This window comes from Crocuta crocuta, unplaced genomic scaffold (assembly GCF_008692635.1).
Source record: "Crocuta crocuta isolate KB4526 unplaced genomic scaffold, BGI_CrCroc_1.0 scaffold186, whole genome shotgun sequence".
Classification (NCBI taxonomy): Eukaryota; Metazoa; Chordata; class Mammalia; order Carnivora; family Hyaenidae; genus Crocuta; species Crocuta crocuta.
Window position 1 is genome coordinate 7,885,823 of NW_027551569.1, and position 25,122 is coordinate 7,910,944.

A 25,122-nucleotide genomic window follows, 5' to 3' on the forward strand; every position below is an offset into this window, starting at 1 on the left:
ATTCTTGATCTCAGTTCAAGTCTTGATTCCAGGGTTGTGAGTTTGAGCCTCACGTTGGGCTTAAAAAACCAACCAACCAACCAACCAACCAACCAACCAACCAACCATCAACAAAAACTTCTCTTCCTTTAGTTTCCCCATATACTTTACTTTTTGACAATTGCCACTCTGTTCAATCTAGTATATAAGTACTTAGGTATTGCCACTTCTTTGGGTAAAGAATTGTACATGTAAAAATCAAATTGGTATGCTTTTCTTTTGTTAATCTGTCTTATGTCAATTTGAATTTTTATTTTATTCATTTTTGAGAGAGAGAGAGAACATGAACAGGGGAGAAACAGAGAGAGAGAGAGAGAGAGAGAGAGAGAGAGAGAACCCCAAGCAGACTCTGCAATGTCAGTACAGAGTCCAAAGCAAGGCTTGATCCCACAAACCGTGAGACCATAACCTAAGCCAAAATCAAGAGATGGACGCTTAACCAACTGAGCCACCCAGGTGTCCCTGTCTTAAGTCAATTTAATTCTCAGGCTCAGGCAGAAACCCTAAGAAGGCAGAGGTGAAGCTTTTCTCACACAAGTGAGATAAGATAAACCCACAGGAAATTCCTAGCAGAAATTTTGTTGATACTAGAATAGTAATGAGTATTGAAATAGAGCTCAAACAAATGGATGTTGCTGAAACGGGGAGTGACACAAGAAATCTGTCAAATTCCTAGAACCAATTCTTGACAAATCCTCAACAAGTATGGAAGATACACTATTCTTGTCAGTAAGATCAATCAGCGGGCTGTCCTGACACTCAGAAAAGCTGATGTAAAGAAGAGTTGCCTAGGATTGATGGGCAGCAGATTTCAGGGCTGAAGAAATCATCTACTTGTCTACAACAAGCATGGAATTATCTAATTTTTCTCAGAAAATGAAGTAAAATCAATATTCTGAGGTAATATCACCCCAAGACTAAAACATAAAGACATAAACACAGATAAAACATAGAGACAAAGTATTGGATATTGATGAACTTTAATAAAAAAGTAAAACAATGTTTTCCATTAAAATCCAAGAAATTACACTGGCTTGACAGTTTATGCATCCTTAGAACTCTGGTTTAGCTCTCCCCCTCCTTTTTTCCACAGTTCTCAGTTAGTAGCCTATTTTAAAGTTTGCTCTTCTGCAAGAATGGATTTTTTAAATTATATATTTAAAACCTTTCAAAATCATACTGATTAAATTAGGGTTATAGTATTTGACTAGTCAAGATCCTGCAGACTTTGTGATTCTTAGACTTTTCTGAAGTAGGGAATGTTTATTTATGGATAGTTTTCTTTCAGTGATTTTCCAGCATTATTATGCTGAGTGTAAGAATTTTTTAAAAGAAAGGTACATATTCAGAATTAAGAAAAAAAACCAACCAGCTACACATTGGAATTGAGTGTTGATCACATGGATGTTCTCTTTTTTTCATGGATATTCTTTTTAAACTTATCCATTAGTGGTATATTTGTTTAATGCACTTTTCTGTATATTTCACAATGAAAAATGCATTTCGATGTTTGGCATAAGTTGAAAATGAAAAGTACTAATCAAATAACTAATAAAGACTAATTGAAGGGTGGCTGGCTGTTTCAGTTGGAGAAGCATGTGACTCTTGATGTTGGGGTTGTGAGTTCAAGTCCCACGTTGGGTGTAGAGATTACTTAAATAAATTTTAAAAACTTAAGAAAAAGACTAGTTGAATGCCAGGAAGTGGATGGGTAAGCTGAGCCCCTGTGGTGCTTTGGAATCCAACATTCACCAAACTGAATTTCTAACAGAGAGGAATAGGACGCATAGGTATGAGGAGGGCTTTGATAGATTCAAATTTGGAATCTGGCATTTACTTAGAACAAGCTTTAACTATTGCACTCTCCTAAGATAATCATATATTGTATAATGGTAAGGGTCAAGAGAAAACAACATAGTTTGAAATTCTGTCTTGTGGCATCTCGGAGGGGCTTTGCCTGGCCAGCAGTGAGGAATTTTCCCAGATTGAGTGCTCTCCATGGATTGTCGGAGCCCTAACCCATGTGTGTCCTAAATGGGGATTTGTGCCCAGCATGGGAATGCTCGTGGAAGTTTTAACAGGCATGGCACCAAAATATAGTTGAGCTTCACCACTGGATTGGAGTAATACTTGTTAGATTTATCTCAGGAAACCATTTCTGTACTGTAGATTTGGCTATATCCTATTGCTATAGGACCGTGAATTCCTTTAACCCACTGAGTCACCCAGGTGCCCCAACTGTGAATTCCTTTAAACAAGTTTAGAGTTTGGCTCAGGGAGATCTTATGTACATAAGTAGGAGTAGGGGCATAAACAGGGAGAGGTAGCTCATTGAGGTTGGGTATTTATTCAAGTGGATCTTATTAGCTACATGCAGTACAGTTAATGGCCTCTAAAGGGATGGAGAAGCCTGAGCATTGTCCTCTCCTAAAATGGGGTTTGCTTAGTGCCTGCCCCTGGAGCCTCCCTAGATCCATCCTGATGTCCATGTAGAGCGAGCCTCCAGGTGCTATTCAGGATAAAACCTCTTTTAGGAAAGGAAACAGTCCTCCTCCCTCTCTACATCTTTTGGGTCTAACTAGAAAGTACTAACAAAGTATGAGATCCCATAAAGTGTGAAAGATAGAAGATAGATAAGGGCCACTCTTCTTTTAAGCCATTGTAATAGTGTCTGTGTGGGTATTGCACACCATCACACCATATTTTCTTTTTTTTTCAATATTCTTTTTTATAAAAATTTTAACGTTTATTTATTTGTGAGAGACAGAGAGATAGAGCATGAGTGAGAGAGGAGCAGAGAGAGAGGGAGACACAGAATCTATAGCAGCCTCCAGGGTCAGAGCTGTCAGCACAGAGCCCAATATAGAGCTCAAACTCACAGACTGCGAGATCATGACCTGAGCTGAAGTCGGATGTTTAATGACTGAGCCACCCAGGGGCCCCTGCACACCATATTTTGTAAAGAATGATGTCAATTATATCATTTCCTTTGCAAATCTTTAAGGTGTCCCTTTGCCTGTCTAATTAAATAAATTTAAGGCTGCCTGCCACATGGCATACTCCTACCTTTGTAGTTTTAATATGCTGCTATTTTATCTATACCCTGTACTCTACTGTGGACTACCAGTACTTGAACATGCATGACTTGACACTGCTGAGTCTCTGTTACTTCCATTTCCTAAAATGCCTTCTGTATATTACGGAAAACATATAGTTCTCACCCGATGTCTGTCTGTCCTGTGTGTCTCCTTTACTGTTCACACAGAACACTTCAGTTCTGACATTTCTAGTCGCTAAATGTGTGGAGCTTTTCCCTCAAACCAAGCATTTTCTGTCATATAAGCTGGGTGTCCTACAATTTAATTCAATTCTAACACTAACTACCTAGAGATAGTGTCTGATCTCACAGGTTAAGGGGGTGTTGGAGATTCCCACAACCCTCTCCTCAGGTTCAATTTGCTAGAGCAGCTCACAGAACTCAGGAAAATGCATATTTACGTTTACCAGTTTATTACAGAATATGACGAAGGAGAGACATGAACAGCCAAATGACGAGATACTTGGGGCGAGGACTAGGAGGGCTTTGAACAAGGGAGCTACTGTCTCCATAGAGTTAGGGTACTCTCCCAGTATGGATGAGTTCAACCTGGAAGCTCTAAAAATCTTAAGACATGAGACTCTCGATCTCTGAGTCATGAGTTCAAGCCCCATGCGGGGTGTAGAGAGTACTTAAATAAATAAAACTTAAAAAAAATTATAACACATCTTAACTATAAACCAAACAGAATACTGTTCTTTGAGTTATCTTCTACAATAAATGTAATACTTTGTCATGGGGAACTAGCACTTAGTGTAGTAGCTAAGAATTTACCTTTTGAGTGGAAGATTATATTGAAACGCAAAATTTAAATAGTCAAAGTTTAAATAGTTTAAAGATTTTAAATAGTTTAATTTCTTTTTTTTTTAAAGCTGTGGCGTTTCTTTTTTTTAAAATTTTTAATGTTTATTTATTTTTGAGAGAGAGAGAGAGACAGAGCATGAGTGGGGGAGGGGTAGTGGGAAAGGGAGCCACCGAATCTGAAGCATGCTCCAGGCTCTGAGCTGCCAGCACAAAGCTCAATGTGGGGCCATTTATTCATTTTTTGAGAGGCAGAGAATGAGCGGAAAAGGGGCAGAGAGAGAAGGAGACACAGAATTCAAAGCAGACTCCAGGCTCTGAGCTGTCAGCACAGAGCCCGACATGGAGCTCAAACTCATAGGACCATGAGATCATGACCTGAGCTGAAGTCGGATGCTCAACCGACTGAGCCACCCAGGCATCCCTAATTTCATGTGTTTCTTTGGTAGAACTAGATAGATTACATTCTAAAATTGAATGAGGCTATTCCTTCTTAACTTCTGTAGAGACATAGTAATAAGTTCATTCATCCCTTTATTTCTGTCAGGGAATACACTCATCCTCAAGTATCTTTTTTTTTATTAAAAAAGTAACAAGAGTAACTCAAACATATTAAAGTTATATAGTTTAAACATTTTTAGCTTCAGAGAGAAAGTTACTTATTAGTCATAACCTAAAGTGCCAGTGAATTTTTGTGTTGCCTTTTTTTTGGGGGGCAGGGATTACAAAAAAATTCCAAGAAAGGGAAGACATAGAAAAAGCATAACCAAATTATCCCTAGAAAAGCATGAAATTTTGTTTTTCTGTTTGTTTACATTCCCAAACCATAAAATATACAAACTTATTCATTCAGTACAAGTATAGCTATTTGATATGATATCTTATAATTTATAGCTATGACTATATCTTTCATATGTTATTGAAGCAAGAGTGCTAATGGAAGAAGCCTCCTTTGGAGCCATCTCTTCAGTTCATGTGAGGCTTACACATCTAGGGAAAATGTTCATGCAGGGTTTTTCGTTTCTTGTTTTTTTTTTCATGTCAGAAAAGTTTGAAGAAGCATAAAGAAATTTCTCTTCGGGGGAGATTTCCTTCTGTGAGCCTAAACTTTTTCCGCATAAAAGCTCTCCTGAAGAAGGGTCATTTGCTTTGGAGCACTGTTTATTACCCAAAGAACTTCTGAGAGTATAACATGCTTTCAATTGTGTTGTCACAGAGAATCAATTACATTCCAGCTCAGGAGCAGAAGTTTATCGGTGGAGAGTCTCCTTTCTGACCCATCATACACATATAACTTCTTATCACTTTGTGGACTTGCTAGGGGATGGATGGCATGGCCTTCTAATGTACAAAAGTGAGACCACATTTTGGCTCATGTGGTAATTTCTCCACTTTTTGATCCAGTTCATTGCCATTTGCTTCAGAGAAAAAGAAGCATCCTTCAAATCAAAATTACAAGCATCCTTGCAACTCTGGCTATCTTACAACTACTCAGTCCAGGTTACCCTGAAGGACACTGCCTTTATTTGTATGAGGTGGTAACTCTATTCATACTTCAGATTTTAATGTAATTAATAATCAATTTCTAGGGAAGAAACTTACTCCTCAGTCAGATGTACCAGAAGTATTTATACTGTAGTAGGGGAAAAGAGCAGTCTTTCTCATCTTGCTGTGACCATTGGAGCCCAAACTAATTCATACTCAACTGATTGGCTGATTCTCCTTCTTAAATCCAAATAGATTCCATCATTAATGCCTGCAGTCTCTTTGTTTCACCTTGTATGGGCTCTGTCCATCTTCATAAAAAAAGATAACTGGAATTTATTTTTATTTTTAAAAAAGTTTTTATTTTAATTCCAGTTAGTTAACATACAGTGCTATAGTAATTTCAGGTGTACAGTATAGTGATTCAACACCTCCATACATCACCCAGTGCTCATCATGATGACTGTATTCCTTAATCCCCATCCCCCCACCCAACTCCCCTCTGGTAACCATCAGTTTGTTCTCTATAGTTAAGAGGCTGTTTCTTGATTTCTCTGTCTCTTTTTTTCTCCCTTTGCTCATTTGTTTCTTAAATTCCATATATCAGCGAAATCATACAGTATTTGTCTTTCTCTGACAGACTTATTTTACTTAGCATTATGCTCTCTAGCTCCATCCATGTTGTTGCAAATGGCAAGATTTGATTATTTTTCATGTCTGAATAATATTCTATTGTGTATCTATACACCACATCTTTTTTAGCTATTCATCAATCCATGGACACTTGGGCTGCTTCTATATCTTGGCAATTGTAAATAATGCTACTATAAACATAGAGGTACACGGATCCTTTTGAATTAGTGTTGTATTTTTTGGGTAAATACCCAGTAGTGTGATTGTGAGATCATAGGGTAGTTCTATTTTTAGCTTTTTGGGGAACCTCCATACTGTTTTCCATAGCGGCTGCCCTGGCTTGCATTCCCACCAACACTGCATGAGTGTTTCTTTTTCTCCACATCCTTTTCAACACCTGTTGTTTTTTGTGTTGTTGATTTTAGCCATTCTGACAGGAATGATGTGATATCTCATTGTAGTTTTGATTTGCATTTCCCTGATGGTAAGTGATAATGAACATCTTTTCATGTGTCTGTTGGCCATCTGTATGTTTTCTTTGGAGAAATGTCTGTTCATGTCTTCTGTACCTTTCTAAATTGGATTATTTGTTTTTTGAGTTTCAAGTTTTATAAGTTCTTTCTATATTTTGAGTACTAACCCTTTATGGGATATGTCATTTGCAAATATCTTCTCCCATTCTGTAGTTTGCCTGTTAGTTTTGTTCATTGTTTCCTTCACTATGCAGAAGTTTTTTTGTTTTTTATAGTCTATTTATTTATTTAAATAAATGTATATTTAGTTTTGAGACAGAGACAGAGCACAAGTGGGGGAGGGGCAGAGGGAGAGAAAGACACAGAATCTGAAGCAGGTTCCAGGCTCTGAGCTGTCAGCACACCCACAAAGTCTGACACCCAACCAAATGAGCCACCTAGGTGCCCCTATTTATTTATTTGGGGGGGGGTGGGGCAGCAAGTGAGGGAGAGAGAGAGAGAGAGAATCCCAGGCAGGCTCTGTACCATCAATACAGATCTTGATATGGGGCTTGAACTCACAAACAATGAGGTCATTACCTGAGCCGATGTCTGATGCTCAACCCACTGAGCCACCCAAGTGCCCCAGAAGCTTTTAATTTTGATGTAGCCTCAATAGTTTGTTTTTGCTTTTGTTTCCCTTGCCTCAGGAGACATATCAAGAAAAAAAAAATGCTATGGCTTACATCAAAGAGGTTACTGCCTGTGTTCTTTTCTAGGATTTTTCATGGTTTCAGGTCTCACATTAAGGTTTTTAATCCATTTTGAATTTATTTTTGTGTATGGTGTAAGAAAGTGGTCCACTTTCATTCTTTTGCATGTTGCTGTCCAGTTTTCCCAACACTCTTTGTTGAAGAGACTGTCCTACCTGTTGAATGCTGTTTCCTGCTTTGCCGAATACTAATTGACCATATATAATTGTGGGTTTATTTCTGGGTCTTCTAAACTGTTCTATTAGTCTATGTGCCTGTTTTTTGTTTTGTTTTTTGTGCCAGTACCATACTGTTTTGATCACTACAGCTTTGTAATATGACTTAAAGTCTGGAATTGTGATGCCTCCAGCTTTGCTTTTCTTTTTCAAGATTGCTTTGGCTATTTGGGGTCTTTTGTGGTTTCATACAAATTTTAGGATTGTTTGTTCCAGCTCTGTGAAAAATGCTGTTGGTATATTGAAAGGTATTTCATTAAATGTGTAGGTTACTTTGGGTAGTATAGACATTTTAACAATATTTGTTCTTCCAACCCATGAGCATGTAGTATCTTCCATTTCTTTGTATCATCTTCAGTTTCTTTCATCAGTATTTTACAGTTTTCAGAGTACAGATCTTTCACCTCTTTGGTTAAGTTTATTCCTAGGTATCTTATTATTTTTGGTGCAACTGTAAATAGGATTACTTTCTTAATTTCCCTATCTGCTGCTTCATTGTTGGTTTATAGAAATGCAACAGATTCCTGTATATTGATTTTGTATCCTGTGACTACTGAATTTGTTTATCAGTTCCAGCAGTTTTTTTGTGGAGTCCTTAGGGTTTTGTATATATAGTATCATGTCATCTGCAAATGGTACAAGTTTTACCTCCTTTTTTTAATGTTTATTTTTGACACAGAGAGAGCCAGAGTGTGAGTAGGGGAAGGGCAGAGAGAAGGAGACACAGAATCTGAAGCAGGCTCCAGGCTCCAAGCTGTCAGCACAGAGCCCAATGTGGGGCTCAAACCCACGAACTGTAAGATCATGATCTGAGCTGAAGTTGGATGCTCAACTGACTGAGCCACCCAGGTGCCCCTGGATTTCTTCCTCTTTATTCTTTCTATATTTATTAGTGGTTTTTGATATATGGTTAGCATTAGGTTTGTATATTACCTCTTCTGGATATAGCAGTCTATATTAAGTTGATGATTGCTTAAGTTTGAACTCATTCTTTTTTCATCTCCTTACCACATTTTAGGTATTTTAGATATATTTATTATATTTAACATCCTTTTGTTTTGTTAGTTCCTTGACTGATTTTTTATAGAAATATTCATTTTTACTGCTTTTGTGTTTCCTACCTTTATACTGACAATTTTGGTCTCTCCTTTCCAGTCAGAGTCCACTTTAATATTTCTTGCAAGGCTGGTTTAGTGGTCATGAACTCCTTTAGTGTTTGTCTGAGAAACTCTCTATTCTTTTTTTAAAAATTTATTAAATGTTTATTTATTTTTGAGAGAGACAGAGAGACAGAGTTCAAGCAGGGGAGGGGTAGAGAGAGAGAGAAAGTGACACAGAATCTGAAGAAGACTCCAGGCTCAGAGCCCCACAGAGCCTGACATGGGTCTTGAACCCACAAATTTTGAGATCATGACCTGCGCCAAAGTCAGATGCTCAGCCAACTGAGCCACCCAGGTGCCCCTCTCTCCTTCTATTCTGAATGACAGTCTTGCTGGATACAGTATTCTTGGCTGCAGGTTTTTCCTATTTAGCACTTTGAATGTATCAAGCTACTCCCTTCTGGCTTGCAAAGCTTCTGTAAAAAATTTCCTGCTAGTCTTATGGGTTTTCCCTTGTAAGTTACTGTTTTCATTTGTCTTACTGCTTTTAATTTTTTTTCTTTATCACTATATTTATCCGTTTAATTACAACATATCTTGGTGTGGGTCTACTTTTGTGGGTTCTTTTTAAAGTTTATTTATTTTGAGAGAGAGTGTATATGTGAGCCCATGTGCACATTTGGGAGAGGGATAGAGAGAAGGAGAGAGAATCCAAAGCATGCTCCACACTGAGGGCTCACTGCTGAGTCCAATGCAGAGCTCAGATCCAGGAACCATAAGATCATGGCCTGAACCAAAATCAAGAGTCAGACACCGAACCAACTGAGTCCTTGCTTTTGTTGAGTTTGATGGGCATTCTCTGTGCCTCCTGAATCTGGACATCTGTTTCCTTCCCCAGATTAGGGAAGTTTTCTGCTATTATTTTCTTCAAATAAAATTTCTGCCCCCTTTTCTCTTTCTTCCTTTGGGACTCCTATAATTCTAATATATTTGATGGAGTCACTGAGTTCCCTAAGTCTATTCTCACTTTGCATGATTCTTTTTTCTCCCTTTTGTTCAGGGTGATTACTTTCCATTAGGTCACTATAATTCGTTCCTCTGCTTCTTCCATCCTGGTGTTCATTCTATCAAGCATGCCTCTCATTTTGTTTAATGAGCCCCTTTTCTCTGCTGTTATTCCTTACCTCTGTGTTAAGGATATCATGCAAGTCTTCCACTCCTTTTTCAAGTCCAGTGAGTATCTTTATGATCATTGCCTTAAATTCTCTGTCAGGCATGTTACTTATAACCATTTCAGTTAGATTCCAGGCCTTGTCCTGTTCTTTCATTTGGGAAAATTTTCTCTGTCTCCTCATTTTGTCTGTTTCTCTATGTCTGTTTCTGTTAAGAAAGTCAGCTATATTGTTTGTTCTTGAAAGTGGTGACTTTATGAAGAAGAGGTCCCAGAACTTGGCACTTCAGGAGGGTACCCTATGTGTGTTGCTTATGCTCCTGTGTTGTGGGAGTCACTTTTCCTTTCAGTGCAGTTGTCTGCACTGACTCTGCCTGTTTGGGGCTGTGCTTGCTCTGTATAGTGTTAGTGAGACCCAGGCAGGCCAGTTCTGAGGGGGCATGCCCTCTGAGAAACTTGGGAGCAGGTGGCAGACATACCAAAATGTTGCTGTATCACTAGTCCAATCTGAGATCCCTCAAAGCACTGTGAAGCCCTGTGGGGGCCAGATACTAGTGTGGCTGGGGTGAGAGATTGGGCACCATGCACAGCAATGATAGGGCACAGCTGGGTGTGGCTGGGGGCACATAGTGGCAGCTGTGCACCCTCTAGCTGGGAGCAGCCCAAATTGTGGCTAGGCATTGTGCACCAGCCAGAGGCAGCTCAGGGCAGCAGCTGTGCACCCTGTGGCTGGGTGGGACTGTGTGCAGTTTTAACAAAATTTGCCCTGAATCCAGGGCCAAGGAAGCATGTTTGGAGTGGGCAAGCGCTCAGGAGAACTCATGGGCTTGGCACACTCTCTAGCAGGTTAGGTAGCAAGTGCCTGTACAGCCCTGCCTCCACAATGGCCCTGTATTTATGCTGAGGGTGAGGGAAGGAAATGGTGCCTGCCAGCTCTCTTGTTTTCCAAGTCCCCCAACATACTATCTGTCTCCCATTTGTTGTCCCACCACCTTCCCCCTGGCATTGTATAAACTGCTGTTTTTATGTTGCCTCTCTGTGCAGGCTGCTGTCTCTTTGTCACTCACTCTCCAGCTTGTCCAGTGCTGAGTCAACTGATTTTTAAAGCTCTAGGCTCCAAGTCTCATTCATTATACAAACTCAAGGAATTCATCCCCTCTGTTTTTAAAAGCCAAACATTATGGGGATTGGTGCAAGGGCCTGTTTCTCTGCCCTCTCTGGGCACACAGCTCCCTCCCTACTGTGGGTAGCTTCCCTCTGCCTTTCTGACCTTTCTAACCTTTCAGATGCAGCTCCTTCTCTATATTTGGTTGTGGCATTAGTTCTGCCAGTCTTGGATGGCTCTCTGGTTTACTGACTTGGATACGGATGATATCTAGTTATAAAAGTGTGACGGGGTGATCTCAGGGTCCTCCTACTCCACCTTCTTCTCCTCACTGATAACTCTTATTTCTAAAACTCAGACTTGGTCTGGTTCCCATAGAGAAAAATCTCACTTTACAGGGATTTTTAAAAAATCTTTTTTTAAAGTTTATTTACTTATTTTGAGAGAAAAACAGAATGAGAGAGCAGGGGGAAGGGCAGAGGAAGAGGCGGGGGGAGAGGATCCCAAGCAGGTTCTGAGCTATCAGCACAAAGCCAGACTCAGGGCTTGAACTCACGAACTATGAGATTATGACCTGAGCCGAAATCAAGAGTTGATGCCTAACTGACTGAGCCACCCAGGTGGCCCTAAAAAAAGTCTTAGTGAGGATTGTAGAATTTGTCACTGAGACAGACTACCCTATAGAACCAAGTCAGAGTTACAAGGTACCACTGATTGTCAAAGATAATGATTAAACAAACAAGACAGGCATTGTATTTATGATTTAAAAAAACAATCAGCATACCTATTTCTACTGTAGTAGTAGGAAGAGGAATCTTAGATTATTCTTCTTAACACAATCAAGATAAACAGATTTCATAAAGCTGGAACACAATGTATTTTTTTAAAACAAGGCACAAGAAGGGGCACCTGAGTGGCTTAGTCAGTTAAGTGTTGGACTCTTGATCTCAGCTCAGGTCTTGATCTTAGGGTCCTAGTTCAAGTCCCGCATTGGGCTCCATGCTGGGCACAGAGTCTACTTTAAAAAAAGAAAGAAAGCAAGCAAGCATAAGAAGCTCTACTGGCTTACATAACAAACCACAAATCTTACTGATATACGCAGTCATCTGAACAATTTTTCAAACTATTTGAAACACCTATAAGACAAAGAGCGTTTATACCTATGAAAACTCAAATATGTAATTTTATAGTGTTAGAAAAAAAATTCTTTTCTTTTTAAAATCAAAATGTTAGTTGATTAGTGACCAATAGCTTTTTATACAGAGATGCTTGGAAATAAATTAACTTTGCAACTTGTTTTTCCTTAAAATTATAAACTTGCTGAACTAGAACTTTTTTTTTTTTTAGTTTATTTATTTACTTTAAGAGAGACAGAGACAGCGCGAGTTGGGGAGGGGCAGAGAGAGGGAGAGAGGATCTCAAGCAGGCTCTGTGATGATAGTACAGAGCACAATGTGGAGTTCAAACTCATGGAACTGTGAGATCATGATCTCAGCCAGAACCAAGAGTTGGACGCATAACGGACTGAGCCATCCAGGTGCTCCTAGAATCTTCTTTTAAACTATACAGAACCTATCCATTATCTCTAAAGGAGAAACTTGTATTTCCAGTCTTACTTTTTAACAGGGAAGTCTTCTACATCCCAAGGAAATGGTCTGAGATCTACACAGAAATGAATTTTCAGAGATAATCATCACAACACTAATCATTACGGCTAAACTGTTAATTTTTTAATAATTAAAAAAATTTTTTTAACATTTATTTATATTTGAGGTAGGGGGAGACAGAGTGTGAGTTGGGAAGGGGCAGAGAAAGAGGGAGACACAGAATCCGAAGGAGGCTCCAGGCTCTGAGGTGTCAGCACACAGCCCAACGCGGGGCTTGAACTCACAAACCATGAGATCATGACCTGAGCCAAAGTCGGATGCCCAAATGACTGAGCCACCCAGGTGCCTGTTTTTAATTTTTTTAAGTTCATTTATTTATTTTGAGAGAGCAAACATGAGCACGAGTGGGGGATGGGCAGAGAGAGATGGGGAGAGAGTGCTCCGGCACTGTCAGTGCAGCAGAGCCCAACTTTGGGTTCAAACTCATGAACCGTGAGATCATAACCTGAGCCAAAATGCAGTTGGACCTGCAGCCAACTAAGCCACCTAGATGCCCTGCAGCTAAGCTATTTTTTGTTTTAATTTTTAATGTTTTATTTCTGAGAGAGAGACAGCATGAGCAGGGTCAGAGAGAGAGGGAGACACAGAACTGGAAACAGGCTCTAGGCTCTGAGCTAGCTGTCAGCACAGAGCCCGACGTGGGGCTTGAATCCATGAACTGTGAGATCATGACCTGAGCAGAAGTTGGACGCTTAACCAACTGAGCCATCCAGGCGCCCCAACTAAGCTATTTTTTAAACTGAGATGTCCAAAAATAGAAAACTGCTTAGGTCATTATAGATTATGAAATCTTGTCAACATAATTGGTATGGCATATGCTCATTGTATGATGTTAGGTCAATAGAAAGCAGGACAAAAATCTATACACACAGTAAAGTATGAATACACACACATATATAGAAAAAAAAACTGGAAGAAAATGAAGCAAAATTTTAATTGTGCTTTCTTTCTTAAATACTTAGATAAACCTTTTATTTTAAAATAATTTTAATTTACAGGGGCGCCTGGGTGGCTTAGTCGGTTAAGCGTCCGACTTTCACTTAGGTCATGATCTCGTGGTTCGTGGGTTCGAGCCCCGCGTTGGGCTCTGTGCTGACTTCCGGCTCAGAGCCTGGAGCCTGTTTCAGTCTGTGACTCCCTCTTTCTCTCTGACTCTCCCCTGCTCATGCTGTCTCTCTCTCTCTCTCTCTCTCCTAGAAATAAATAAAAATAAAAAAAAATTAAAATAATTTTAATTTACAGAAAAGGTGCAAAATAAGAGAACTTTTGTATACGCAGCACCCAGTTTCCCCTTTTGTTGGCATTTTACATGACGATGGCACGTTTGTCACAATTAATGAACCAATATTGATATATCATTATTAACTAAACTCCATACTCTGTCCCTATTTCCTTAGTTTTTCCCTAATGTCCTTTTTCTGTTCAAGTATTCCATCTAGGATACCATATTACATTAGCAGTCATTGTGGTGTCTAAATGAGGTGTGTCTCAATCAGATAGGGGCCCCCAAATGTGGGGTGACAATCAATTGGAAGGCGGTGGCACAGGAGGTAAAATTCACCTGAGGCAGAACAAAGGCCATAGATGTGTATTGCAAGAGGGAGCAGCCAGGACAGCAAAAGAGAAGTGTCTACAACTAGGCAGTGGGTAGGGGCTGTTTTTAAACGGGAGAGATGAGGAGGTACGGTGATGTTTGAAATTCTCCCTCTTTTGGTAACTGTGCCGTTATAAGTAGCCCATTGGTTAGTTAGGGCCTGTGGATTTTTGTTAGTTTGTTGCCTGATGGGCCTGTCTGTATTTAGCCAAGTGGTCACTCTGGGCCCTTTCTGTATCCCATTGCTCAAGCCTGTTTGCCTAAAAACCACCTCTACAGTTATGTCTCCTTAGGCTCTTCTTGGCTCTGACGGTTTCTCAGACTTTCTTTGTTTTTCATGATCTTGACAGTTTTGACTATTTTGGTGAGGTATAGTCCAGAATGTCCCTTAATTTGGGCTTGCCTGATACTTGAAACTAGGGTCATGGGTTCTTAGGAGGAAGACCACAGACTTAAGGTGCCGCTTTCAACACCTTATCAAGGTTACATGGTATCAACATGACTTATCACTGCAGTTTACCTGGGTAAGGTAGCATTTGTCAAGCTTTCTCATCACAAAGTTACACCCTGTCCCCTTTTCCAATCTGTACAATTGGGTAGTGAGTAACTAAGTACAGATGCCTGCTGTACTTCTTTATAATTTTCAGTATTTCTACAATAAACATATATTACCTTAAAAAAAAAAAAAAGGCCAATAGCCCCCAATTTTAAGTCCTACCTATAATTCAAGTCCCGTCTGAAATGCCACTTAAGTCATCCCCACCTGTCTACCATGTTCGATGTGGTTTGTCCCATCCTTATATAATACTGTCCCTATGGCACTTTTATTCTTCTGTTTCACCTCTACACTAAAATGTTATTTCCCCTACTTGTTAATACCTCCATCTTATTTCAGAAGGAATTAAAGGAGGGTCTCTTCACCTCCCTGTGTCTGTGCTCCAAGGCCTAGTCAAGGGACAAGGTCATCCACATTTTTTTTTTTTTAAGTTTATTTATTTTGGGAGAGACAGAGAGAGTGTGAGTGGGGGAGGGGCAGAGAGAGGGGGAAAAGTCTCAAGCAGGCTTCACACTGTCAGCACAGAGCCCAGTTTGGGGCTCAAACTCACAAATCACAAGACCATGACCTGAGCTGAAATCAAGAGTTGGACCCTTGATCGACTGAGCCACCCAGGTGTCCCTGGCCATCCACACTCTTAACATCTTTTTGTTTCTGTACTGAGGCTTTCTCGGGAACTTGCTCCAGAATCTTTGAGGGTGCCAAGTATTCCAGCATGATAAACAAGCAAAGAGAGTGCCTTGGAGAGTATAGTTAAACCAGTCTGGTTTTTCTTGCCCATGTGCTTAGGAAGTCATGTGGAAAGCACAATCAGCAGTGCAGAGAGAGAAAGCCACTTCCCTGCTATTGCATTCCTGGGCATGGGTAGAAGAGACATCCCTCAGCCCACTGAGGTTAGTGGAGACTAGAAACTATAAGCAGCACATTTTCTTCATGTAAAAAAAAGAAAAGAAAGAAAACAAACTCTTCCAGTCTTTCATAGATTTTTGTTTCTTTTATTTTTTTTAAGTTTATTTGAGTGAGAGAGAGACCCAATGCACTCCTGCAAGGAGGGAGAGGGGCAGGAAGAGAGAGGGAGAGAATCTCAAGCAGGTTCAACAGCTAGTGAGATGCCTGATGCAGAGCTTGACCAACCAGCAGATCATGAAAATCGAGAGTCGGGTTCTTAACTGACTAAGCCACCCAGGCACCCTGCTTTTTGTTTCTTTTAGCTTTCAATTTTCTTCTATTTTAGTCCTGACTTGGCAGAGCCAGAGACCACAAGCCTCTAGTTAGCACCCTTACTAAGAGCTTTTTTCAAAATGACATTTTATTTATTTAGGTGCTATCTGAATCTGAGGCAGGATTCTCAGTAATGTAGTAATTTAGAAAAATACAATGAAAAAACAAAAGAGGATGGGATATATAAATAATATAAATCTAATCCATATTTTTAAAAAAAGATCATGTTTCCATGTTTACATCTTAATAATTTTCCTCTCCTTGGGGCACCTGGATGGCTCAGTCGGTTGAGTGTCTGACTTTGGCTCAGGTCATAATCTCACGGTCGTGTATTTGAGCCCCATGTTGGGCTGTATGCTGACAGCTCAGAGCCTGGAGCCTGCTTTGGATTCTGTGCCTCTCTCTCTCTCTCAAAAATAAACATTAAAAAAAGTTTTAATAATCTTCCTTTTCTTTTTCTATAATTGTAAATATATTTCCATGTCTGTGTATATTTCCTGTGCATATGCTATCAAATTTGATTCTCTTCTATTAATATGTCTCATGTCAATTTGATTCTTGGTCCAGCTAGAAGGACCTATGGTCTGACAGGAATTCTTGCTCACCGACAGTGGAGACAAGGCTGAGAGCACTGAAAGGAAACAGTAGCTTTATCTGTAATGTCCCAATATTTAAGCTTTAACTAAAGTTGCTTATACTTAAGGCTCTCTTTTCATTCCTGACATTGTTTGTATGAGACTTGTCACAGACTTTGAGTCTGGAGTTCTCTCTTGTCTAGCAAGAGAGTGGACGCAGAATTAAATGCGAGAGAGGCTAATGTCCAGGAGGGGACAAGAGCCCCAAGTAAGGGCCCCTGCTCCATTTTTATTAGGATCAGAAGGCTTACAAACGTGATGGACATTCACAAAGAGACCATGAAACCTTGAACATTAACTTGTGTGTGAGAGAAAGGGGGTTTCGAAGATATTCGGTGTTAGGGGTTTGGGTCAATGCAGAACAAAATCTGCACTGAGTGGATGGTTGCTTATGACGGGCATGAGGCACTGTGTATGTTTATCTTAACTTGCCTAGGGGATAAGACACATAGAGCATGCTTCCTCATGGTAAACAGGGCACCTTTCTTTTGCTAATTAGCTCTGCTCTGGGCAACTTCACCCTATTTACTCACTTACCTGTTCTGGACCTTCTGTCCTGTGAAAGCAGCTTTCTGCTTTTGTACTATGCTGGGGGTGCGTTTGCCCCTATTTACATAATCTTGGATGCTTTCATCCTAAACCTTGTTAACCCACTGGTGTAAGCACAGGGAATTCCTAAACTTATTCCCCAGAGACTATTTTTAATAGGAGTGTTATTTAAAGAGAAAGGAATGAAAACCCAACAGTTTTACCATAATACTTCAGCTGAACTGTCTTTCATTGATACTTAGCATGTATTAGTCTCACACTCACAACCTTCAAATACTGGGTTATATTTTCAAGAGAGTCTACCTAACTTTTCCCACCCAAGTGTTTGTGGAAGAAAGTCTGGAGCTGCTTCCAAGCATCTACCTGGGCCATGGCATGAGCCCTAGGCTCCCCTCCCCAGATGACAGGACCGCCCACCAAGGTGTGTAGGGAAGCCTGGCACATGGGGAAGTAAGGAGGCTCAATATAGTGCCCTGTCCCAGGGTAACAGATGATCTGGGGCTTCTCCTTACCATGGGCCTGTAAGCGCTTAGAGGCCTCATTAGCATAGAACTCACTCTTCCAGTTGTGGTCATCCTGACCTACTAGGAACAGGAAGGCATTCTCAGCCCTTTCCACAGGAATGAAACTCTTCTGGTCAGGTCCTTCCAAAGGGCTATTCAACACATCCAGAATGTCTACCAAGCCGTCTCTGGTCAGCTTGACTCGACTTGGGTCCAAGCCCACAGGAGGCAAGGTCTCATCCTTGTAGCGTAAGGTTCCCCCAACATTGGCCACAGAGCCATTGATTATGACGGCAGCGGTGATGCCCTTCAGGAACGAGGCCATGGAGAGGCAGAGATCACCTCCTTTGGAACTCCCAAGTAGCCCTACTCCTGGACCCTTTACCTGAGAAAAGGATAGAGAGAGGAGAATGAGTCCATGAACAGTGGAATGTGATCAGTAGTGCCTGGAATTGGAAACCACGCAGAACTGAGCTGGATTCTGGGCTCTACCATTTGCCAATGTTACAACTTTGGGGTATTTACTTTTCTTCCTCTCTGTCTTATTTTCCACAGTTCTCCATCATCATTCTTGGTGACTTCAAAAACCATGTGGAGGATATAGTAAATACTTTGGCTTCTGAATTTCTTGACCTCAAATTTAAACAATAATAAACAATAATCTTTTTCTCTACCCAGCTCCAGCCATCCACTCCCACTGTCGTAACATAAACCAAGTCATCATCAGTGAGTAGATCATCTCTAAAACCTCAGCTTCAGGCTACTCTCTGATTCCATCTTCCCTAATTCCAGGTCAACCATTCTTGTACCATCCATTTCTACCTCTTGGTGGCCCTGACTACCACTGTAGTTTTAACTACCAGTATGTCTCTTGTGTTCTTACTTGCCACTCATTTACTTTAGATTTCAAGCTTCTTTGTTATTATCACTTCCTTATAAGCCTTAACTCTAATACCTCTCTGCCTCTGGTCATACTTGCCTGGAAAAACACTAACCTTGGTCAACCCCCCCTGCATTCACTTCCTCCAGGCCTGTACTTGTGCAAGTGAATGCTGCTGGGAAAAAAAAATACACATTTATGATGACAGATCTTACTTTCATTTCATAACCACAAATTTCAGATAAGCATCCATATTTCCCAACCATCGTGCCACATTTCATTTATGTGTGCTTTCCATTTCTCTAAAAGACTGTGTCACACCTCCTACCTCCTTAATCCCCTTAACCTTTAACCTTGTTCCTTTCATTTTCAGCTCTTCATACTGAAATATATAGAAAATAAATAGTCCAGTAGGAACTGCTCCTCATTCTCCCCTGTGAGATCTACTTAGTTCCATGTGAACTAAAGCTTTATACCTTCTCTTCCATTTACAAAGAAGCACCTCTGTGCTTATCAAAGGCCACCTGCTGCTTGTACTTGGGATCTCCTCTACTTTCATTCTCCAGGACTTCACTCCTACAATTAACATCATCTCCCTCTACTCTTTCATAACTTTCTTCTCTACTGGCCCATTACCATCAGCATACTTAATGCTCTAGTACCTCTTATATTTTCACCACAGTCCCTCCACCTCACATCCACTCTGCCCTAGTTTTCTACTCTCTTTTACAGCAAAATTTGTGGAGACAAAATTGTCTGTAGTTGTTCTTCTCATCTTCCCTTGTCTACCTAATCCCCTCAGGGTAGTTTGGGTTTGTGCTATTTCACAAGGACTTCTCTTGCCACAGTTACCAAAATCTTTTATTACAAGTGGCCATTTGAGGGGCACCTGGGTGGCTCAGTCAGTTAAGCATCCAACTCTTGATCTCAGCTCAGGTCGTGATCTTAGGATCCTGAATTTAAGCCCCACATTGGGCTCTATGCTAAGCAGGGGCCTGCTTAAGACTCTCTCTCTCAACAAATGAATAAACTTAAAAAACAAACAAACAAACAAACAAACGGCCATTTGAGTCACCTGTGAACAGCAGTCTTTTTTCCTTATGAGTTCTCCAATAGCACCCTTGACTGGTTTCAACCATTTACTCCTCATAAAAGAAAAGTACTAGGAATTAAATGATATATTATCATCATCCCAATTTTTTGGAGGAAAAGGAGGCCCCTAGGTCATGGAACTACTTAGTAATTGGTGAAATCAAACTTATATTTAACTTTAACTTTTGTCTATCTACATCTTGTGCTGGTGCCATTTATACTCTATCACCTTTTCTAAGAGTTCCACTGCTTCCCATCCACTGTGAGCTCTGAATTGTAAACTAAGTAAGGTTTATCTTCTGATCCTCTGATACTGTGAGCCTATAAAGCCAAAAAACACTTACTAATAACGAGCTTCTTTGGCTGCCCAGTTCTTCCTTTAATACTGTATTCTCAAGAGGGGCCACAAAGAAGAGAGCATTGTTATAAGCAAACATTTAACCTAGGGACCTCTGGAGACAGTGATTCCCTTCCCCTTTCCCTCTACTTATTGTATCGAACTTAGGGTTCTCAAGTGTGTTTGGACTGATTATGATATACTATAAAATACTGAAATTTAAAATTCCAAACCAACAAAGAACATCTTTAGTAGCAGGATATATGATAGCATATAATTGCAGAGAAACTGTCTACAAGAAGTAACTATAAATGGTAGTGTGTGTTGGGTATTGGGAGTAGCTGTCGTGAATTTGTCAAGTTGTATGAAAACCAAGAGCAGCTATGAGAACACCCAATACACGGATCACAAAACCTAGAGACATTCCAACCTGAGGGTGATCCAGCAGGTAGTTCACAGCTTCTTCAAAGTACTCCAGGTGGAGGGTCTTTATGCTCTTGGGGAGGTCTTCATAGTTATAATAAGCTAGAGCCATCACAGCAAAACCCTTCCCAGCCAGCAGACAAGCTCGATATTCCAGAAGGCCACCTCCAACTCCAAAAATGTCAACAATTCCAGGGAAGGGCCCAGGTTCTGTGAAGAAACAAAACACAAAACTAAACTATTCTTGAAACTCTTAGCAGTGGTGTCAAAAGCCATGCGTTGTCTACTTGGTGATGTCAAAGTTTTCTATTGACAATCAGAGATGCTAGAAGACTTTGGTCTTCAAAGATCCAGACAATGGCATAGGCTCAATCCACATTTCCCCTATACCCAGGACTTCTAAGCCCCACAGAGTTTTTACAACAAGTACACACTACTTTTCTAACTAAAAATAATTTACAAGCAGACAATGAAAACAGCAAACTGCCCACTGCCCTGCAAAAAGTGACAATGCCAAATGCCAGAGAGCATGTAGAACAAGTGGAACCCTCATACGTTGATGGTGGAAATGCAAAATAATACAGCCACTGTGGAAAACAGTTGAGCAATTTCTTACAAAGGTAAACATACTTAATCATATGATTTCACAATCTCACTAGTAGGTGCTTACCCAAGAGAAATGAAAATGTGTGTACATATAAAAACTTGTATGCAAGAGTTTGTAGTGACTTTATTCATAATCTCCAAAGACTTGAAACCCAGCTTGGAAACCCCAGTACTTCAAATGTTGAATGAATAAAACTGAAGTATACCCATAGAATGGAGTACTACTAAGAAACAAGAAGAAACTATTGGATATATGGAGCATGAATGAATCTCAAATACATTAAGCTGACTCAGTTTATTGGACATTTTCACCATTTACACAAAAAGTTTATACTTAACATGCAAAATCTGAATGATGATAAGGCAAACACTTTATACCTAACACCTTAAGAAATAACTCAGCACTCAGTATCCAAGCCCCCTGAGCATCTGTGCCACTTCCCTTCCTTCCCACTAACCTGAATTTTATCATTCTCTTAATTTTCTTTACAGTATTACCACTAATACATGCACCTTAAACAATATTTTTTTTGTGCCTTTTTTCTTGAGTTTTATCTGAATGGAATGATATGAATGTGTTCTGGGATCTGTTTCACTCAGTACTCTTTTTTGAGATTCATCCATGTTGACTTTTTTTAAGGGAAACAACTGCTTCCTTCCTTCCTTCCTTCCTTCCTTCCTTCCTTCCTTCCTTCCTTCCTCTCCCTTTCTTCCTCCCCCTCTTTTTCCTTGAACGAAAGAAAGAGAGTACAGGAGGAGGGGGGCGGAGAGAACCCCAAGCAGGCTCCTCACTATCAGCGCAGAGGTGGATGCGAACCCACCAATCCTGAGATCATGACCTGAGCTAAAACCAAAAGTCAGACGCTTAACCGACACAATTTTCTTAACCTTCATATACTGTGGGAATTAGAAGCAAACTTGCTATACTGAGAAACTATTTTAAAAATCATTAAAAACTTGGAGCTACCTATAAAACGTTTTTGCTTTTACTTACAACTGTCTTTTCCATTTCCTTATGATGTCTTCTAACTGACCTCTCAGTTTTGGAGCAACAGAGCCACCTCTCCAGGAAGGATACACGTTAACGTCCCCACAGACCTGTGCAATGTCGGGAGCTACCTCCTTACTCTTGGTACACGTACAGGAGACCAGATAAAGGCGTACAGAACAGCCTGGGGCACAAGGCACTCACCTGGCGGCAGGAAGAGCGTGGCGCGCACCCGGCCCTCGCGCACCGGCACCCGCCGCACCCCCGGCCGCAGGAAGGCGCGCTCCAGCACCGCCCGGCCCAGGAGGTGCCCGGCCTCCGGCTCGTGGCCCTCGAGCACCTCCAGCTCCACGGCGAAGGGCGTCTGCACGTCCCGCTTCACCAGCCGCACCAAGGGCTTCTCGGGCTCCAGGGCCCAGAGCAGCCCCATGGGCTCGAGCCCCGTGAAGCTGCCGCCCAGCGCGGGCGCGCGCGCCAGATCCAGGACGCCGCCGGCGTCCGCTTGGTACCGCGCGTGGGACCGGAAGAGCGCGCCATTCTCGTCGCGCAGGGACGCGCGCAGCGTGACGGGCTGTCCCGGGGCCAGACCTCGCACGGCGATGCGCACCGGCTCGTCCCAGCTGCTGCGGCCCTCAGGTTCCAGGCTCCAGGTCGCTATCCTCCGGGTAGGTGCCCACGAGACCCGGCCACCAGACCATAGCTTTGGAGAGCCTGGCAGCTGACCCCATAGGCGGAGTCCAGAAGCTCGCAGTATAGCTGCAGAGGAGGCCACCATTTTGCTTTCTGATTTTGGACTTTTCAGAACACAGTGGAGAAAGTTAGAAACGGGTAGAGACCCTCTAGTGGCAGGTTGCCTCAACTGTATGCTGAGCGCCCAGTGCGGCCAAGCAGCCCGCCAAATTGAGCTTGGAAGGGCCAGACCCCTGCTGATCAGGTCAGTAGCTCACCATTAAAAGAAAGTCAGGGGCGCCTGGGTGGCTTAGTCGGTTAAGCGTCCAACTTCGGCTCTGGTCGTGATTTCACAGTTCGTGGGTTCAAGCTCGCGTCGGGCTCTGTGCTGACACCTAGCTCAGAGCCTGGAGGCTGTTTCAGATTCTGTGTCTCCCTCTCTCTCTGACCCTCGCCTACTCACGCTGTCTCTCTCTCACACAAATAAATAAAACATTAAAAGAAAGAGCCAAAGGGGCGCCTGACTGGCTCAGTGGGTTAAGCATCTGACTTCGGATCAGGTCACGATCTCACAACTCGGTGAGTTTGAGTCCCAGGTCCAGCTCTGTACTGACAGCTCAGAGCCTGGAGCCTGCTTCAGATTCTGTGTCTGTCTCTCTGCCCCTCCTTGGCTTGTGCATTCTCTCTCTCTCTCAAATATAAATAATAAAGAAAGAGTGAAAATAGATACACATGAACTTGCTCTACCCACTGAAAAACCTGCACTTTTTATGTGGGGTAAGAATTTCCTAGTTCTGCTTCTCAGAAGCTCTTTGGCTTGTGCAGTGTTGGCTGGATAGGGGCTGGCTTTCAATGGCTAAGACAAGTTTTATCAATTTGTTAGCTGATTCACTCCCCTTAATAATTATAGGGCATTTCATTAAAAGTGTGCATTGTGGTATTTTGCTTATATATTTACCTGTGTATATGCTTATCTTCTACACTATCCTACATTTTAGGGCCCTGCAGTCTTATTAGCTGTGTGACCTCAACTTCATTCCCTAGAGGTGTAAAAATAGCCAAATGAAATCATAGCGCACTGTCAAGTTGCTGTATTTAGGCAAACGTGATCACTCTCATCCAGGGCATTTCACCTTTTCCCCACTTTTATTTTAAGTCAAGTTTAAAAAAAAAATTTTTTTTTAACATTTATTTTTGAGATAAAGAGAGAGACACAGAACACGAATGGGGGAGGAGGGGCAGAGAGAGAGAGGGAGATACAGAATCCGAAGCAGGCTCCAGGCTCCATGCTGATAGCACAGAGTTCCATATGGGGATCGAACCTACGAACTGCAAGATCATGACCTGAGCGGAAGTCAGACACCACTAACTGAGCCACACAGGCTCCCCACCTTTTCATAAGCTGTGGGTTCTACCCAGTAGTGGATTTTTCATCAAATTAACTTCAAGGCCTTACCAAGGCCTTGTATTTGATTTTACATTCATGATTTTCAAGCCCACAAAACCTGTGTTTGCCACTGCTCACAATAAGACCACCCAAGGACTTTCCCAACCAAACCTTTTTATTTAGTTTCAAATGTTCTTATGTCTTGCTGGTCATTAAACATGCAACTCCCTATAGCTTTAACTGCTTTTGCACTGGTCCTGTGGGATATTTCAGTGTATTTTGTGCACAGAAACTAAAGAAAGTAAATAATAATAGCTAGTTCTTAATCCTTACAAGAAAATTAAGGCCTGGATAGATGAAATGATTTGCTAAAGATCAAACAACTTTAAATACTGGGATTTATATCTTTGCAATCAGATTCCAGGGTCTGTGCTCTGAACCATTATGCTTTAAATGTCTTTTTTGTTGTTGTTGTTTGTTTATTTTGAGAAATGGTACACAAGTGCGTGCGAGGGAGGGGCTGAGGGAGAGAGAGAGTATCCCAAGCAGGCTCAGCTTGATCCTGTGGGGCATGATCCCACCACTGTGAGATCATGACCTTAGCTGAAATCAAGGTGGGCCCTTAACCAACTAAGCTACCCAGGTGTCCTGTATTTTGGGTAGTTTTCATTTTCTTCTTTGTCCAGAATTTCTATCAGAAATAACATAGCTTTTATAATTAAACAGTTTTTTAAATTGTTTAATTTGTTTTAAATTGTTTAAATTGTTTAATTTTTAAATTGGCAAATTTAAATATACCAACATAAAATTTACCATTTTAACCATTTTAAGTGGTCTTCGCACCCAGAGCAGGGCCCAAATCCATGACTGGGAGATCAAGACCCAAGCAGAGAGGTGCTTGGGTCAGATAGTTGAGTGTCTGACTTCAGCTCAGGTCATGATATCATGTCCGTGGGTTCAAGGCCCACATCAGCTCTGTGCTGACAACTCAGAGCCTGGAGTCTACTTTGGATTCTGTGTCTCCCTCTCTTTCTCTGCCCCTCCCCTGCTCATGCTCTGTCTCTCTGTCTCTCAAAAAATAAAATAAAACATTAAAAAAAATTAAAAAACAAAAAGGCCCAAGCAGAGACCAACAGTTGTACAA

The 25,122-nt window shown here is 41.2% G+C and overlaps 2 protein-coding genes across 2 annotated transcripts in view; one reads left to right on the plus strand and one right to left on the minus strand.

Moving 5' to 3' along the window:
• Positions 1-16,728: 16,728 nt before the first annotated feature.
• On the minus strand, positions 16,729-22,697 carry LOC144220544 (acyl-coenzyme A thioesterase 1). Its single transcript, XM_077750851.1, has 3 exons — positions 22,127-22,697; positions 20,336-20,538; positions 16,729-17,981 (listed from the first exon to the last, which is right to left on the minus strand). Exons 1-3 carry the CDS (start codon positions 22,695-22,697, stop codon positions 17,397-17,399), a joined length of 1,359 nt encoding a protein of 452 aa, XP_077606977.1. The 3' UTR covers positions 16,729-17,396.
• HEATR4 (HEAT repeat containing 4) overlaps positions 22,513-25,122 on the plus strand; it is a 45,397-nt gene continuing 42,787 nt past the window's right edge. Inside the window, exon 1 of the mRNA XM_077750849.1 lies at positions 22,513-22,587. The gene's annotated coding sequence lies outside the window, so the exon portion shown is untranslated. The remainder of the gene's footprint in view (positions 22,588-25,122) is intronic.

Bases quoted from the DNA above. Each gene is read 5' to 3' on its own strand.
- LOC144220544 (XM_077750851.1), bottom strand. From the start codon at position 22,697: ATGGTGGCCTCCTCTGCAGCTATACTGCGAGCTTCTGGACTCCGCCTA. The intron at 20,539-22,126 runs GTGAGTGCCTTG...GTTTCTTCACAG, and splicing joins CACGCTCTTCCTGCCGCCAG to AACCTGGGCCCTTCCCTGGA. The intron at 17,982-20,335 runs GTTGGAATGTCT...TCCTTTTCTCAG, and splicing joins ACCTGCTGGATCACCCTCAG to GTAAAGGGTCCAGGAGTAGG.